The sequence below is a fragment of the Myxine glutinosa genome, chromosome 5 (genome assembly GCF_964187855.1).
Source record: "Myxine glutinosa chromosome 5, kmMyxGlut1.1, whole genome shotgun sequence".
Classification (NCBI taxonomy): Eukaryota; Metazoa; Chordata; class Myxini; order Myxiniformes; family Myxinidae; genus Myxine; species Myxine glutinosa.
The window spans coordinates 164,065,743-164,083,118 of record NC_136265.1 but is presented as its reverse complement, the minus strand read 5'-3'; the positions used below and the strand labels follow the sequence as shown (position 1 = coordinate 164,083,118).

The following is a 17,376-nucleotide window of genomic DNA, read 5'->3' as shown; positions in this document are numbered from 1 at the left end:
CGTCCACCAACTAATGCTGGCAGATGCGACGCCCAGTTTAACGTCAATCCTGGCACGAGGCATCTTTTTTTTTCATGGTGGACAACCTTTACAGGTCACTTGGACGTAGGTCCAATGAGAGGCAAAAACTCCCACTCCCAGGACTCCACCGGCTCATAGACATTGTGTTTTGCATGAGATGCTGCATTGTTGAAAAGGATGATGGAGCTTTTCATGAGAGCTGGTCATTCCTTGCTCGTCAGATAATGTCAAATTTGGTTCGTGTGGATTCAAGGTGCCCGCATTTATAGACAGAATTTATTGCAGAAAGGAGTCGGGAGTGGGTGACAGAACTTTTGAACGAATGACCCTTGGACACCGACGGATGCATGTATGACCATTCGTATACAAACATATCAATTGCATGCTGCCGTTTTCTAATGTTCATACTGTCCTGTCCTTGTCTCTGCGGATCTAGGGACCAATACTGCAACGGGTGAGGAGGTGGCCATCAAACTTGAGAACGTAAAGACAAAGCATCCACAGCTTCACATCGAAAGCAAGATTTACAAGCTGCTTCAGGGTGGAGGTGATGACTTAATATTGGCCATTGCTTATAATGTTCTTCAGACCTTGAGCGGTGACCATGATCCATCATCTTAGTGTAAAACTTTATTCTCGTCTCATCTCTCGTCGTATCTCCCAATAACTCCTTAAGCGCAAAACATCCAAACCCAAATCACTAACTTCAACTGAAATCCTAAGAACTAACATTCTCCTGACTTCTCACTTTACCAGTGGGAATTCCCTCCATCAAATGGTGTGGTGCCGAAGGGGACTACAACGTCATGGTAATGGAGTTGCTGGGACCCAGCATGGAAGACCTTTTCAACTTCTGCAATCGGAGGTTCAGCCTCAAAACAGTCCTGCTCCTCGCTGACCAAATGGTGCTTACTTGTGCACCTCTTCGTGTCGCCATCACCTTTTATATCTACAGACAAAACAAACCACTATAATCTCAATCAGTCTATTGCCGAATAACATTATTTTATTATTCTTTGTGATTTTTTTTTGTATACAAGATTGAGGGTCGTGTAAGAGCTAACATTGATGACAAAAAAAGCTAACGGACACATAAGACAAAATAAAGGGAGCGGGAGACCAGATGGGAAGAGAGGGGGAAGCACACAAGTACAACATTTGAGAGCAGGGACATCGGGAGATCTGTGGGAGGGAGAGGGCTTGGGGGGAGGAGGTGTGGGAAGGGGGGTGGGAGGTGAGGGAGGTAAAAAACACATGGAGTAAAAAAATAATAAAAAACTCATCTTAAAAGATTTTATAATTTCATAAAAAGATTTTATAATCTCAATCAGTCTATCTCCGAATAACGCTATTTTACTACTTTGTAGTGATTTTTTTTTGGTATACAAGATCGAGGCTCGTGTAAGAGTTAACGTTAATGACAAAAAAAACGGACACATAAGACAAAATAAAGGGAGCGGGAGACCAGATGGGAAGAGAGGGGGAAGCACACAAGTACAACATTTGAGAGGAGGGACATCGGGAGATCTGTGGGAGGGAAAGTGCTTGGTGGGAGTAGGTGTGTGAAGGGGGGTGGGGTGGTGAGGGAGGTAAAAAACACATGGAGTAAAAAAGAAAGAAAAAGAAGTCATCTTAAAAGATTTTATAATTTCGTAAAAAGATTTTATAATCTCAATCAGTCTATCCATGCATCGCAATAAGACTGGTGTTGGGTTAAGGTGGCTGGCTTAAGATCCCAGGGTCTGCCGTACTGTTGAGTTAACACCAGGTGGGTTGACTCAGCCTGTCATCCTTCCGAGGTCGGCGAAATGAGTACGACACAGCCACGCCCCCAGAAAAAAATGATGCAGCCAATCAGCGAAAGGCTGCATATGATGAAATAATAAAAATGCATTAGAATGACATTGGTAGACATTGGACAAATGAATGCCTTGGCTGGTGTTGAGACTTGAGTTGTTGGTTGTGTTTAAATACGTCCAAGGCCTATGCCATTGGAACCCAGGCAATGGAATTGGAATCATTGGAATTGGCAAAATCATTGGAATCAATCATTGGAATTGGAACCATTCATTGGAATCATTGGAATCCATTTATGAGCTAAATGCTCAGAATGGAACACCAATCCATTATTCCTGTTTGTCTATGTATATGTTTACATCCATTTGAAATAATTGTTTTTGTTTAATTATTCAGAGCTCTTCTTTCACCACTCATCACCTCCGTTCACTTCCCAAGCCATGGCCTTTATAGCCTCAGCTCTTCCAGGACTTCATTGAATCTACAAACTTGCAAATCCCCTTTCCTTCTCTTTCCAACTCTTTGATTCCGCAGATCAGTCGAATTGAGTATCTGCACTCCAAAAACTTTATCCACAGAGATATAAAGCCAGACAACTTCCTGATGGGTTTGGGGAAGAAGGGAAACCTGGTGTATCTCATCGACCTGGGCCTTGCCAAGAAATACCGAGATGCACGAACCCATCAACACATCCCATACCGCGAGAATAAGAATCTGACGGGCACGGCACGCTACGCCTCCATCAACACACACCTTGGCATTGGTATGAGGCTTTTTCTTGTTATTTCTAGCTTCTACTCCTCCCTTTTTTAAATTACTTACTGTATCTTTAGAGTGGCTGATTGGGTAAGGCCTTTTTGCATTGGCCTTGCCTGTGCGGGTTCAATTTACCATGGCTGTTTAGCTGAGCAAGCACAAGCAAAAACCACCCAGCATTTATCTTGCCTTGAAAATACTTTGGCAGAGCCAACACTCTGTGGCAAGGTACAATATGTAGAGAGACGGGTGGGAGGAGTGGGAGGGAGTAGGAGGGGGAGAGCGAGAGGAAGGGGGATGGGGGATAGGGAGGAGCAGAGAGGGTTGCAGAGGAGTGAGGAACATGGAGATGAGAGAGGTGGGGAGGTAGAGAAGGGGGAGAAGGGATGAAGAATCTAGAGAGGGAGAGGGGTAGAGGGGTGTGCGAAGGGAAGTGGAGAGCGGGATGTGGAGGAAAAGGTGAGGGGGAGGGAGGGAGACAGGAGAGAGAGTAGAAAGGTGAAGGGAGTGTTCTGGGCCCTGTGCTTTTTCTGGTCTTCATCAATGATCTCTCTGACTCTCTTGAAAATCCTCTCTATCTCTTTGCTGATGACTCCACTCTCTGCCGCTCCATTCCTCATCCCTCAGATCGGCAGTCTGCAGGCTCCTCACTCTCTGCAGACCTGGACAAAATCACAGACTGGGCAAACAAGTGGAACATGTCTTTCAATCCTGACAAATCTCACACTCTTACGATGTATCTCCGAAAAGACCGACTGGACAGCCCTCCCATCTACTTTCTGAATAATCCTCTCCAAGAAGTTCTGTCACTCAAACTTTTGGGTCTCACTATCTGCCATGATCTTTCCTGGGAAAACCACATTTCCAAGCTAGCCTCCAAAGCCAGTCGCCGACTGGGCATCCTCCGTCGTGCGAAGTCCTTCCTTGGCACACCTGAGCTCCTCACCACATACAAGGCTTTCATCCGCAGCTAAATGGAATACTGTTCCCCGCTCTGTGCTGGTGCTCCTGCCTCACACCGAGCTCGTCTTCACGCTGTTGAGGCCAAAGCTTTCACAATCATTGGAATCTCCCACGATGACGCTATCTCCGAGGGCCTCTCACTCACTCACCGCAGGCAGGTTGGTGGTCTTTCCGTCTTCTACCGACTCCTCTCCGGCCTTGCTCCCCCAGCTCTCTCTGGGCTCTGTCCCCCAAATATTCCTACAGGTCGCACAAGATCTGCCTGCAACCCTCTTATGGTTAAACTGCCAAAATCAAGACTCTCTGCTCACCTTCACTCCTTCATTCCTCTTTTCTCCCGGCTCTGGAACAAACTCCCTCACTCTCTTCAATCCCACGCCTCCCTCCAGGTCTTTAAAACGGCTGTTCACCACCATCTCTTATCTTCCCCAATCCAAAACCTTGATCTTTTCTACCCCCGCTAATTTCACCCCAAATCCACTTTTTTGAGGTGACTTTTGACTTCTTTCCTGGAAGTCCTTGGTGTCCTTGCGTTTTATACCTATCCTGCCTCCCCCCAGGCCCTCTCCCTCCCACACATCTCCCGATGTCCCTGCTCTCAAATGTTGTGTTTGTGTGCTTCCTCCCCTTCTCTCCCCATCTTGTCGACCGCTCCCCTTTTTATATACTTTGTTTGCTTGCTTGTTTGATTTGTTTGTTTGATAAATGTTAGCTCTTTCACGAGCCTCGACTCTGTATACAAAAAAAAAAGAAAAAAAAAAGGAGGTGAAGGGAGAGGTGAAGGGAGAGGTGAAGGGAGAGGTGAAGGGAGAGGTGAAGGGAGAGGAAGACAGAGGTGAAAGGAGAGGTGAAAGGAGAGGTGAAGGGAGAGGTGAAGGGAGAGGAAGAGGACAGCAGTACAAGTAGCAGCTCCATCACAATTGTATTGCTTTTGTCTCATCCTGCTATCTTTCTGTCTGTTACCATTCGTTTGTGGACATTAAAAACCCTTCCCGTTCCCACAATGCCTTTCAAAAACGAATAGAATTAGGCCATTGTCTGCCAGCACCCTGACCAAAGTCCAAACTCCTGCCATAACCTACGGGGGAATTGCATTTGCAGTAACCATGACTCAGCAATGATTCAACCAGAAGACCAAACTTCATTGAATCCCAGTCAGATGTGCATTTGCGAAACAAATAGATTCAGTTTGTCTTACTCATGGTGTCTGATTTGAGCAAGACTCAACCACAACGTCTTTGCCGATTTGATCTTGGCCTTCCATAAGCCGAGATTACATGTCGCCAAACCTTTGCTGACGACATTGCACAAGGATTACCCTGAAAGTAATTCCTTAAAAAAATTAATCTGCCACATGTAACCTTTTCAAATGTTGAAACTTCCAGTCATTTCCGTGACGTTGCCAAAGGCGAAAGTATTGCATTTGGGTCTGTTTGTTATTTTTGAAAATTTGCAAGTATATTGTTCGTCTGTTCTGTTATTCTGTTTGTATGTTTGTCAGTCACCTACAGGTTGCAATTCTACACCCATCTTCATGAAATTTAACTACCCGATAGAGCTAGATAATATCTTGAAGCCTATTGTTTTTCAAAGGTCAAAAGGTCAAAAGGTCAAAGCGTCAAAGGTCAAGATTACATAAAATCGTCAATTTTCGTCCGATTACTTGAGATTTGAACAGAATTTGCTTGCGTGACTGTGAATATTGGGTGACTGAATTGGTTCACCAATCAAAAGGTAGTAGCCTATTGTTTTTTTTAGTTAAAAAGGTAATGGTAGCATAGAATCATAAATTTTAACCTGATTGGAAATTTGAACAGAATTTGCATATTAGGTAATTTAATTGGTTCACCTATCAAAGCTAGTAGCCTATTCTTTTTTAGGTCAAAGGGTCAAAGTTGAAAGTCACATAGAATCTTAAATTTTCTCCGATTGGCTTGAAATTTGAACAGCGTTTGCATATTGGGTCACTTAAGCCGATTGTTTTTGACGTCAAAAGGTCAACAGGTCAAGATCACATACAATAGTAAATTTTCTTCTGATTGACTTAAAATGTGAACAAAATTTGCATATTGGGCTACAGAATTGGTTCACCAATCAAAAGCTAGGAGCCTATTATTTTTGGGTTCCAAAGCGCAAGGTCACAGCAACTGATTTCGCAAGTACCAGTCTGTGACCATTTGTTTGTCTGTATGTTTGTCTGTCTCCACATAATGTATGTATTAATTTATGTATGATTGAAATGACAATGATAATGATAGTGACTATAGTAAATAATAGTAATGATTATAATGATAATAATAATGATAAAATGATACATAATGATAATGGCAATTGTAGGTGAGTATGTCTATTAATTACATGCTATTGAAATGTAAGTACAGTAATCGCTGATTTGTTATAGAGCTCTTTGTTTATTTGTTCTTTTCCTCCTCTTCCCTTTATAAGGGGCGAGGTCGAATAGCACCAAACTCCTGCCCTGCCTTGGCCACGATATTCCTCCACTCCCCTCTGTCCTCAGCCAACTCTCTCCACCCTCCAACCTCCCTCCTCACATAATCCTTCCATCTCAACCGTGGTCTACTTCTTTTCCTCCTACCTTGTTCCCTCAACCTACCCGCCCTTTGCCATTCTCTCTTCCCCCATCCGCACCAAATGTACAACCCATCTCAGCCGGCATTTCACCAATCTCCCCATCAAGCTGATCTGCACATCAATTTCCTCCCTCAGGTTATCCATTCTCCTGCTATCCACCCTCTTCACTCCCACAATCCTCCTATCCCAGTTATTCTCGCAAACCTGCAGCCTCTGTTGTTGTCTCTCTGTCAGTGCCACCGTCTCCAGATCGTAAAGGTATGCCGGTGTTACACACGACATCAGAACCTTTCCTTTCAATCTCCTTGAAATCTTTCTGTCTGCCATTATACCCTCCACCTTCCTTCACACATTTGCACCCACCTGAATCCTCCTCCGCACCTCTGCCTCTGACTTACCATCCCCGGTCATTGTTCCACCCAGATAATCAAGCCTATTTCCTTGTCTGATCTCCTTCCCCTCTAACCTGATAATCATTTCTTTTCTCTGCTGCCCAACCCACATCACCCCCGTCTCCTCCATGCTCATTTTCAGCTCATGTTTCTCAAATGCCTCCTTCCACATCCCCAGTACTTCCTGCATCTCCCACCCACTCTCCACCACAACAGCCAGATCGTCCACATACAATATCCTCCACAGAATATCTTTCATGTTCACCTTCCTGCTTACCAGCTCCATCACCATGATAAATAGGAATGGGCTGAGAGAGCTTCTCTGCCTCAAACTGATGTTCACATTGAACTCCTCTGACATCCCAGGACCAACCAAAACTCTTCCCTTCATTCCCTTGTACATCCCTTCTACCAACCTAACTTCTCCTTCCGGCACTCCCATCCATCTTAGTGTCGCCATCACCATCCCTCCCGGGACCATGTCGTAGGCCTTCTTCAGGTCCACAAAACCCACTGCAATTTCACCTTGCACCTCCAACCTCTTCTCCACCAGCTGTCTCAGCAAGAACATCCCATCTGTCATTCCCCTACCTTTTCTAAACCCCGGCTGTTCTTCTCCGATCTCCTTCTCCACACTTTTCCTCATCCTCCCGTCCAGAACCCTCTCCAACACCTTCATGACATAACTAAGGAGTGTAATGCCCCTGTACTTCCCCAGATCTTGAACATCCCCCTTCCCCTTCCATATCGGCACAATTAACCCTGTCCCCCACCCCTCTGGAATTGAACCCTCTCTCATACATACATTCAACAACCTCTTCGTCCACCTGACTATGACTTCTCCAGCTGCAATTATCATCTCTGTACACACCTCATCAATGCCCGGTCTCCTTCCCTTTTCACCCTCTGCAATGCTGTCCGCATTTCCTCCACCAACCCCACTTTTGCCTCCACATAACTCGATAGCTCCAGCTTGCCGTTGCTTCCTTCCCGGTGAAACAGCTGTTTGAAATATTCCTCCCACACCTTCAATACTGTGCCTCTCTCTGTCACTAGCTTCCCGCCTCGCCTCGAGCTCTTTGTCATGGAGAATTGTTTTTACTAAAAAAGATAAAAATCCATAACACGCAGCGCTCGCTGAGTAAACACACCCTCCTCCACTGTTTGTACTGTATGTACACACTCTGAGATGATCAGCGCTGTTTACTCCTTCGTTTTGCAGCAGGATGAGTGTCCTCCCACCTTGTCTCCCACCACTGTCATGTAGGAGGAGTAGGAGCAATGGAATTTTTTTTTTTTTTTTCTTATTGATGTTTGGACATATTTTATGTTTTTATCAATACTTACTGATGTCATTATAATAAAAAAAATGCTCTTTTTACTTATAAAATAATATGTTTACCATCTGCATTAGTAGTAGCATAATCACCGATACACCAATGAAGCCCTCATGTACCGCTCATGCGTAAGAAGAAATAACATTGTTGGAAACGCATGTCCATGTAAAGTAGAACAGCACTTGTATATCTGCCAGGCTGAACAGTTTACATTTTGTATACCCCACTGATGGGCCAGATCTGGATCCGGACCTGAACCAAAATTTAAACGGCTTGTTCTTGTCACTGAACCAACTCAGTTTTGTCACAACTCGTCCACAACTTTTTGAAATATCATGCAATATATAGTTTTTGGCCCCATCTCTCAATGGTGAAGAATCACTTTAAAAAAATGATAGTATCCGGATCCGGATTCGGATCTTCACTAAAATCGAATCAATTCTTTATTGTCACACACCCAACCTGTCCACCAGGTTCCATCCGAATCCATCCACAACTTTTTGAGATATCCTGCTATATATCGTTCTTGGCCATATCTCCCAATGGTGAAGAATCACTTAAAAAATTATAGTATCCACATTTGAATCTTCAACAAAATATAATCAATTTCTCACACACTTTACCTGTCCACCAAATTCGTCCAAGTCTGTCCACAACCTTTTGAGATATCCTGCTCACATACAAACAACAAACAAACAAGACCAACCAATATGCTTGAAAAATCTTTGATTTTCGCAAGTAACAAACAGGAAAGACTTCATGCAGAGCATGATACTTGTGAAATCCATAAAACATATTTGACCTTGAAAATAATTGGTGGTTGATTTCAAAGACCAGATATGCATATCGGCTTCAAATTTCAAGTCAATTGGGTGAAAATTGACGATTTTAGAAATCTGGCCGATGTTGTTGACTTTTGGCCCATGTTGACCTCAAAACTGATTGGTGGTTGAATTCAGTGACCTGATATGATATGCAAACCCTCTTCAAATTTCAAATCAATCAGATGAAAATTGAGGATTTTAGAAATTGCACTTAAATTGTTGACCTTTGGCCCATGTTGACATTTTGGCCCATGGTGACCTCAAAAATAATTGGTGGTTGAATTCAGTGACCTGATATGCAAATCCTCTTCAAATTTCAAGTCAATCGGATGAAAATTGAGGATTTTAGAAATATGGCCTATGTTGACCTTTTGGCCTATGTTGATCTTTTGGCATATGTTGACCTCAAAACTACTTGGTGGTTGAATTCAGTCACCAGATATGCAAGTCCTCTTCAAATTTCAAGTCAATCGGATGAAAATTAAGGATTTTAGAAATTTGGCCTATGTTGACCTTTTGGCCCATGTTGACCTCAAAACTAATTGGTGGTTGAATTCAGTGACCTGATATGATATGCAAACCCTCTTCAAATTTCAAATCAATCAGATGAAAATTGAGGATTTTAGAAATTGCACTTAAATTGTTGACCTTTGGCCCATGTTGACATTTTGGCCCATGTTGACCTAAAAAATAATTGGTGGTTGAATTCAGTGACCTGATATGCAAATCCTCTTCAAATTTCAAGTCAATCGGATGAAAATTGAGGATTTTAGAAATATAGCCCATGTTTACCTTTTGGCCTATGTTGATCTTTTGGCATATGTTGACCTCAAAAATACTTGGAGGTTGAATTCAGTCACCAGATATGCAAGTCCTCTTCAAATTTCAAGTCAATCGGATGAAAATTACGGATTTTAGAAATTTGGCCTATGTTGACCTTTTGGCCCACGTTGACCTCAAAACTAATTGGTGGTTGAATTCAGTGACCTGATATGATATGCAAACCCTCTTCAAATTTCAAATCAATCAGATGAAAATTGAGGATTTTAGAAATTGCACTTAAATTGTTGACCTTTGGCCCATGTTGACATTTTGGCCCATGTTGACCTCAAAAATAATTGGTGGTTGAATTCAGTGACTTGATATGCAAATCCTCTTCAAATTTCAAGTCAATCGGATGAAAATGGAGGATTTTAGAAATCCGACAAAGTTGTTGACCTTTGGCCTATGTTGTTTTTTTGACCTTTTGACCTCAAAATCAATGGGCTTCTTCATTATGACTAACTCTACAATTTCGTGAAGTTTCATGAAGACCAGTTTAATATTATGACCTGTAGGCGATCGACATACGTACTAGGCGATTGATAGACTGTCTGACAAAGACAGACAGACAGACAGATGGAGTAACACACGTGACCAACCAATATACTTGAAAAATCTTCGATTTTCGCCAGTAACAAACAGACACACAGACAGACAGGTGTAAAACATAACCTACGTCCACCTTTGTTGGTGGAGGTAACAATGGTGTATTGACCCCGTTTAGCCCATTTTCGATTAGCACTCTCCTTTCCAGGAACGCCTCCTTAGCGCAAAGCGAGGTATTACTGTATGTCTATTAATTACGAACAATAGGAACGTGAGGATATCTATTAATTACGTACCATTGAAACGTGGGTATGTCTATTAATTACGTAATAATTCAATGTGAATGTGAGTACGTATATTCATTATGTAAGATTGGAATGAGAATACGTCTACTAATTGTCCTATTGGAATGTGTGTACATCTATTAATTTATGTACTATTGGAACGAATTATGTCGATTAACTAGGTACAATTGGAACTTTGGTCCGTCTATTAATTACGTAATAATTCAATGTGAACGTGAGTACGTATATTCATTTTATGTAAGATTGGAATGAGAATATGTCTACTAATTATGTCCCATTGGAATGTGTGTACATCTATTAATTATGTACTATTGGAACTAATTATGTCGATTAACTAGGTACAATTGGAACTTTGGTCCGTCTATTAATTACGTACTAATTACATATTGGAACGTATTAACTGCGCATAATTTTTTTTTTTTTTTTTTTTTTTTTTGTATACAAGATCGAGGCTCGTGAAAGAGCGAACATTAATCACACAGAAAGACAAACAGACACATAAAACAAATAACATCGGGAGCGGTAGACAAGATGGGGAGAGAGGGGGAAGGACACAAACACAACATTTGAGAGCAGGGACCGAGAGACATGGAGACATCGAGAGATCTGTGGGAGGGAGAGGGCTTTGGGGGGGAGGCATGTGAAGGGGGGGAGGCATGTGAAGGGGGGGGGGGGGGTGGGAGAGGTATAAACATATGGACACTGCCAGGATTTCCAGGAAATAAGTTGGAATTTCAAACAAGGTGGATCTGGGGTGAATTAGTGGGGGTAGAAAAGATCAAGGTTATGGATGGGGGAAGATAAGAGATGGTGGTGAACAGCTGTTTTAAAGACCTGGAGGGAGGAGAGGGATTGAAGGGAGTGTGGGAGTTTGTTCCACAGGCGGGAGAAAAGAGGAATGAAAGAGTGAAGGTGAGCAGAGAGCCGAGATTTCGGCAGTTTAACCATCAGAGGGTTGCTGGCAGATCTTGTGCGACCTGTAGGAATATTTGGGGGACAGAGCACAGAGAGAGCTGGGGGAGCAAGGCCGGAGAGGAGTCGGTAGAAGACAGAAAGACCACCTACCTGCCTGCGGTGAGTGAGTGAAAGGCCCTCAGAGATAGCTTCATCGCGGGAGATTCCAATGATTTTGAAAGCTTTGGATTCAACAGCGTGAAGCCGAGCCAGGTGTGAGGCAGGAGCACCAGCCCATAGGGGAGAACAGTATTCCATAGAGCTGCGGATGAAAGCCTTGTATGTGGTGAGGAGCTCAGGTGTGCCGAGGAAGGACTTCGCACGACGGAGGATGCCCAGTCGGCGACTGGCTTTGGAGGCCAGCTTGGAAATGTGGTTTTCCCAAGAAAGATCATGGCAGATAGTGAGACCCAAAAGCTTGAGTGACAGAACTTCTTGGAGAGGATTGTTGAGAAAGTAGATGGGAGGGTTGTCCAGTCGATCTTTTCGGAGAGACATAGTAAGAGAGTGAGATTTGGCAGGATTGAAAGACATGTTCCACTTGTTTGACCAGTCTGTGATTTTGTCCAGGTCTTCAGAGAGTGAGGAGGCTGCAGACTGCCGATCTGAGGGAAGAGGAATGGAGCGGCAGAGAGTGGAGTCATCAGCAAAGAGATAGAGAGGATTTTCCAGAGAGTCAGAGAGATCATTGATAAAGACCAGAAAAAGCACAGGGCCCAGCACACTTCCTTGGGGAACTCCAGCCTGAACAGGAAGGGGAGATGAGAGAAATCCATTCAGGGCCACACGTTGACTACGACCAGAGAGGAAGTCCGCAAGCCATGCATGGAGATTTCCATGGATACCATAGGAGGAGAGTTTGGTGAGCAGAGCTGGGTGCCAGACCGTATCAAAGGCTCTTGATATGTCAAGGGAGACAGCTCTGATTTCCTGTTTGGCATTGAGGACCTCCATCCATTGTTGAGACAGCAGAAGCAGCATGTCCAGAGTAGAGTGACCTGGTCTGAAACCAAATTGATGATCAGAGATCAAGCCATTGGAGAAGAGGAAAGATTTCATATCCGAAGCAATGATGGATTCCATGACTTTGCTGATAATTGGGAGCAGGCTGATTGGTCTGTAGTTGCAAGGATCTGTTTTTGCACCTTTTTTGTGTAAAGCGGTAATGTTAGCTGATTTCCAGGATGCTGGCAGATGACCTTGAGCAAAAGATAGGGTGAAAAGAACAGAGAGAGGGTGAGATAGAGCGGCAGAGCAGGATTTTAGGACCCGTGGGCTGATGCCGTCTGGTCCAGTTGCAGAATCAGAGTCGAGGTTTGACAAAAACTCCTCCACCTTGTCAGGAGAGAAGGACACAGAGTCCAGGAGCAGTTGGGTTCGACTGGGAAAGGAGGGAACAGAGAGAGATGGGTTTGGGACTAAGGATTTCGAGGCAAACACAGAGTTGAGGCATTCGGCTTTGTCACGTGCGATGTCAACTGTGTGGCCATTTGAGGTAAGGGAGGGGATGGAGGGGGAACAAACACCAGAAACGGATTTGACCAGACGCCACCAGGATTTGGAGGAAGGAGACAGGTTTGAGAGTTCATTCTTGAGTGAGGAGAGATAGTGCTTCCTGGCACTCCTGAGGGTAGACACACACTTGTTCCGAGCTTGGTGGAAGGAACTGAGATTTCCTTCAGTTGGATTAGCCTTCCAAGAGGCAAAGGCGACGTATTACGTATTAATTACGTATTAATTCCGTCTATTTTTAATTATATAACACAAAACCAGACAAACGTCACAAAAATAAGTCCTGGCGACGGTCTGTAATCTCTGATTGCTCTTTCTTTTATTTTTCTAAATTTTAACAGATGGCAGTAATGAGGCAAAAACCCAAATTGGCACATATCTCTTCCAGCTTTTTATGATACATTCCTCATCATCAACATTGTTCATCTCATGGATTCAACATTTCTCACTTAAATGATCTATCAATCAACATCGTGACGTCAACAGAAAATTGAAGGCACATTCTTCAGTCGGAAAAATCATGGAGAATGTTTTAATTGTTGTTATGCAAGAAAAATAAGGCGTGCTTCATGATGTAGTGCCCCCAGGTAGAATTGCACCAGATGGAGGTTTGATTTGATCCAATTCCGTGGGTAACCATTTCAACCACCTCAAAGCTGTGCTACGAATGTAGACACCAAGTACCACATCCATATTGTTGTAACAATATTTAAAACAAATGCTCTGAGGCAGTGGCTCCATTCAAAGTGTAGCTTTCAGATGTAGTTTTAGACCAAGGCATTCACGACGCGGTTGGCCAGGCCTGACGTTTGGAAGGATAGAGCAGGGATTTTGGGAAATTGCCCATGTTGCCAGCGATAGCTCACCTACCCTTCGCAAAGGACACGGTGGGATCTTTAACGTCCATCAATTAATTTAACGCCCATCCGGAGGACGGAGCACACATTGATGAATCACGCTGGGAGTTTTTAGCTGGGTTAGGATTCAAATCCAGATTTTACGGCTTAGAGGTGTGTGCATATCTCCAGGCCATCCTGTCAACCCAGTTTGTAGTAGCACATGAAACTATAAATTCCAATAGACAGAAAATGGAGTGCAAAAAACATTGCAAGTTGAAAATTCTGTTTAAAAAATAAATAAATAAATAATCCATCACTAAGTTATACAATATTTACTCTCGCCAGGGAATAATGCATTCGATCGTGCCTGTGTGTGTGTGTGTGTGTGTGTGTGTGTGTGTGTGTGTGTGTGTGTTCGTGTGTGTGTTCGTGTGTTTGTGAACAATATATCTGGAAAAGTTCTGAACGGATTTGGATAAAATTTGGTGGGATCATTGCCCTTGGGATAAAGGAAGAATTGATTAGTTTTTGGTGAAGCTCAGGATATTATTCCGGATCCAGGAATTTTTTTGGGGAATTTTTTACCATTGGAAGATAGGGCTCACTTTTTTTAACATTATCTTCTATATATTCTATATTTAACATTGTGATATGAAAATAGTTTTCATATTTGTTGTAAATGTAGTTTAAACTCGTGGTTATGCGTTATAGCGGTGTATTGTTGCGTCGTCTTCAATGTTTTTTTGTTTTTTTCTTCTAATAAAGACATATTCTGTCATTTCAAAACCACCAAAGTGTGTATTAGGTTTCCCGTTAAATCAAATGTATCGTTTGATACGTATAATGCTTTAAAACTGTTTTTTTTTTTTTTTTTTTTTAACCTCAGAAGAGATCAACATTTACCTCAGCGAATGTCAATCGCGGTGTCAGTATTTGATGAACTTATAAAGACTTAGGTGAGTTATAAGTGTGACAAGCATGTGCACGGGATTCTTCCCAGAAGAATGAGTGGTCGCATTAGCTTGTACGACTTAAAAGGAGCGAGTTTTGTTTTCACGTTTGGCCCAGTTTTACATGTTGTATCCCTAAGGAATGAAACGAACGTTTTCCTGGCTTACAATTTTATTTGAAGTCACACATGCCTCAAAATACACTCACTTATAAAGAATTGAACGCTGAATCCGAGAATGTAAGTGAAATTGCCTTGTTTTTTTTAAACATTATCTTCTATATATTATATATATATAGTCTAATATATATATATATTCCATATATATATTCTATATATATATATAGGCCTGGTGTTGGCTTAGCGGTTGAGGTGCTGGCTTGGGATCCTAGGATCCTGGGTTCTGAATCCCGGTCGATCGCTGAATTAACACCAGGGGTTGACTCAGCCTGTCATCCTTCCGAGGTCGGCAAATTAAGTACCAGTTCACTGGTAATTCCTTGTGTGGCGCAAGAGGCGACCAACAGGGTTGGCGGCAGGAAGGGCATCCGGCCATAAAACATTGCTTCAAAAAGGGGACCACGGTGCCTGAAAAAGGCCAACCCCTGCTCTGCGGGGAAAAATGGCCTCTAAAGGTGGTTGTTGTATAGGCTAATATATCTGTGCAGTGTCTGCCTTGTGTTGTCTTGTCTTGTGTTGTCACTGAACTACTCCCTCAAACTTTTGTAAAATCGTACTATTCCAACTTGACCCACGGCGGGAGTATGCGCCCTACTGAGTGGCGTTCTAGTTTTGTATTGTGACGGTTCACGCAGATAGATTTTGCCAAGGGTCGAACCCGGTGAGTTGCGTAGCGACTACGTCAGACACCCACCGCAGAGATTTTCCGGTCGGGTCCCATGCCCAACATCTTGTTACCGCTGATTGGAATCTTTGTGCTGCCCGAGTGCCACACCGAGGCAAACACAGGACAGATCTTTTCGTTTGGCCGAGCCACACGTGTCCACGTGATGCTGAACCCCCAAGTGATTCAAGACCACGGCCAATTTTTATCTCGAGCCGATTTCTCCCCTAGATGCCGGATGAATGTTTCGCGAACAAGCAGAGCGAACCGAGACCAGGTCGGATTCAACAACTACATTTGTGTGAGATGTAAGACATATGTAAAGAACAGCGATCACAATAATAAATCCCCAATACCTATTAACCCCGACCAAATACCACCTCGAGCAGATCATGCGATGAACAAATCCTAAAATAAGCTGTGCCTTAAGGCCTCACACACACGATGAAAGTCTGTGGGGTGGGCACAAAGACAGCAGGGTTCACTGGGCCCAAAGCGTAATGACGCTTCCTGGAAGGAGAATTGTCCAGCTCTGTGGGTGCAAGGAGGGGGAGAAGACAGCTTATTTAAATTAGATGTCATAGTTTGAACACGGATCATGAGACTCGTTTCATAGATAGGAAGATAGGAAGACAAGTTTCTCGTTTTACTGTACTTTGCCTCTGAATTCGTCCTGCTCGCACATGTGCAGACAGGAGTGAGATAATATTATGACTCTGTCTGTCTGCCTGGCAGTTAAGCAAAATTGAAAGTCATTCCAAACAGGAAATTTCGTTTTTAAGGACATTATAATGGACACGTACAACAGTGGTTATATGACACGTACAGGCATGAAGAACAAATGTATCTTGTTAGACAGGGTAATGTAATAGACACTGTGGAAAATGGTGGTAAAAACCGGAATTAATTTATTAATCAGCCTTTAAACCTCTTTAAATCTTTATTACTTCCGCTACCTAAGGTGGACAGAGGTTATATGTAGAGTCCCTGTATATAGAGAGTTGTGTCAACTCAAATTTGGACGCCATTTTGTGTCTAAGTGTGTCGGATTAGATATATATGTACATTCGCGATATGGGGTGATATATTCTAAACCTGCTAAAAAAAAATTTACTACACATATTTCGTCTTATTATTACATACAGGTGATATTTGTTTTGTCAAAAACTCAGCTATTGCCGTGAAAAAGAGCTGTGTGGTGATATTAAAAGTGGTATGGCAATGCATATTACAAGCCAACACTGCATATAAGAGCTAACATTATAAGTAAGACAAACCAATGCTGTCGTTCTCTGAATTTTAATAACTTTTAGAAAGGAGTGTGGGCATATCCAATATTTTTGTGGGTACACAATTTGTGGGTACACAAATACACCTGTTTTACTGCATTAATCACCTAGAAATATTGTATGTTTTGGGAACGATAGCTGTCACCAGGTTAAATATATAGGGATTGTCCAATGTGCAAAATCTTCCATCACTACAATTTGGCCATAAATCCCGGGGTAGGAAATATTTGAGCAAATATGCCACAAGACGCATGCGCACTGTACAAAGCAAACAATAACTCGTCAAATTTTGGACGTATGGATGGCTGCACAACCCGCAAAAAAATTGAGCAGCTCCCCCCCTAAAATTGCTTTTATGATTGCCGATTAGGCTAAAGATTTTAAACCAAAAAAATAACTTGCCTCGGAATAAGTTTTGAATGGACGGACAGACAACTGAAAACAAAACGGACCATGGGTTTCCCACCCCTATAAAATCAAAATTAATTCCCTCTGAAAAAGTACAGTGACATTGCCCGCAGACTACCCAACCGCAGACCAGGCAATGTCACTGTACCGGGACATTTCATCAATCAATGACAATATGCGGTCCGTGAGGACTACCCGAAAAAAATTGAGCAGGGTTCTTCCCACG

At 42.9% G+C, this 17,376-nt stretch overlaps 1 protein-coding gene across 1 annotated transcript in view; it reads left to right on the top strand.

The window, feature by feature from the left end:
* Positions 1-17,376, top strand: part of LOC137426816 (casein kinase I) — a 77,154-nt gene that overhangs the window by 4,385 nt on the left and 55,393 nt on the right. The window contains exons 2-4 of the mRNA XM_068115741.2: positions 458-568; positions 778-926; positions 2,353-2,581. Coding sequence (XP_067971842.1) covers positions 458-568; positions 778-926; positions 2,353-2,581 — 489 coding nt within the window. The remainder of the gene's footprint in view (positions 1-457; positions 569-777; positions 927-2,352; positions 2,582-17,376) is intronic.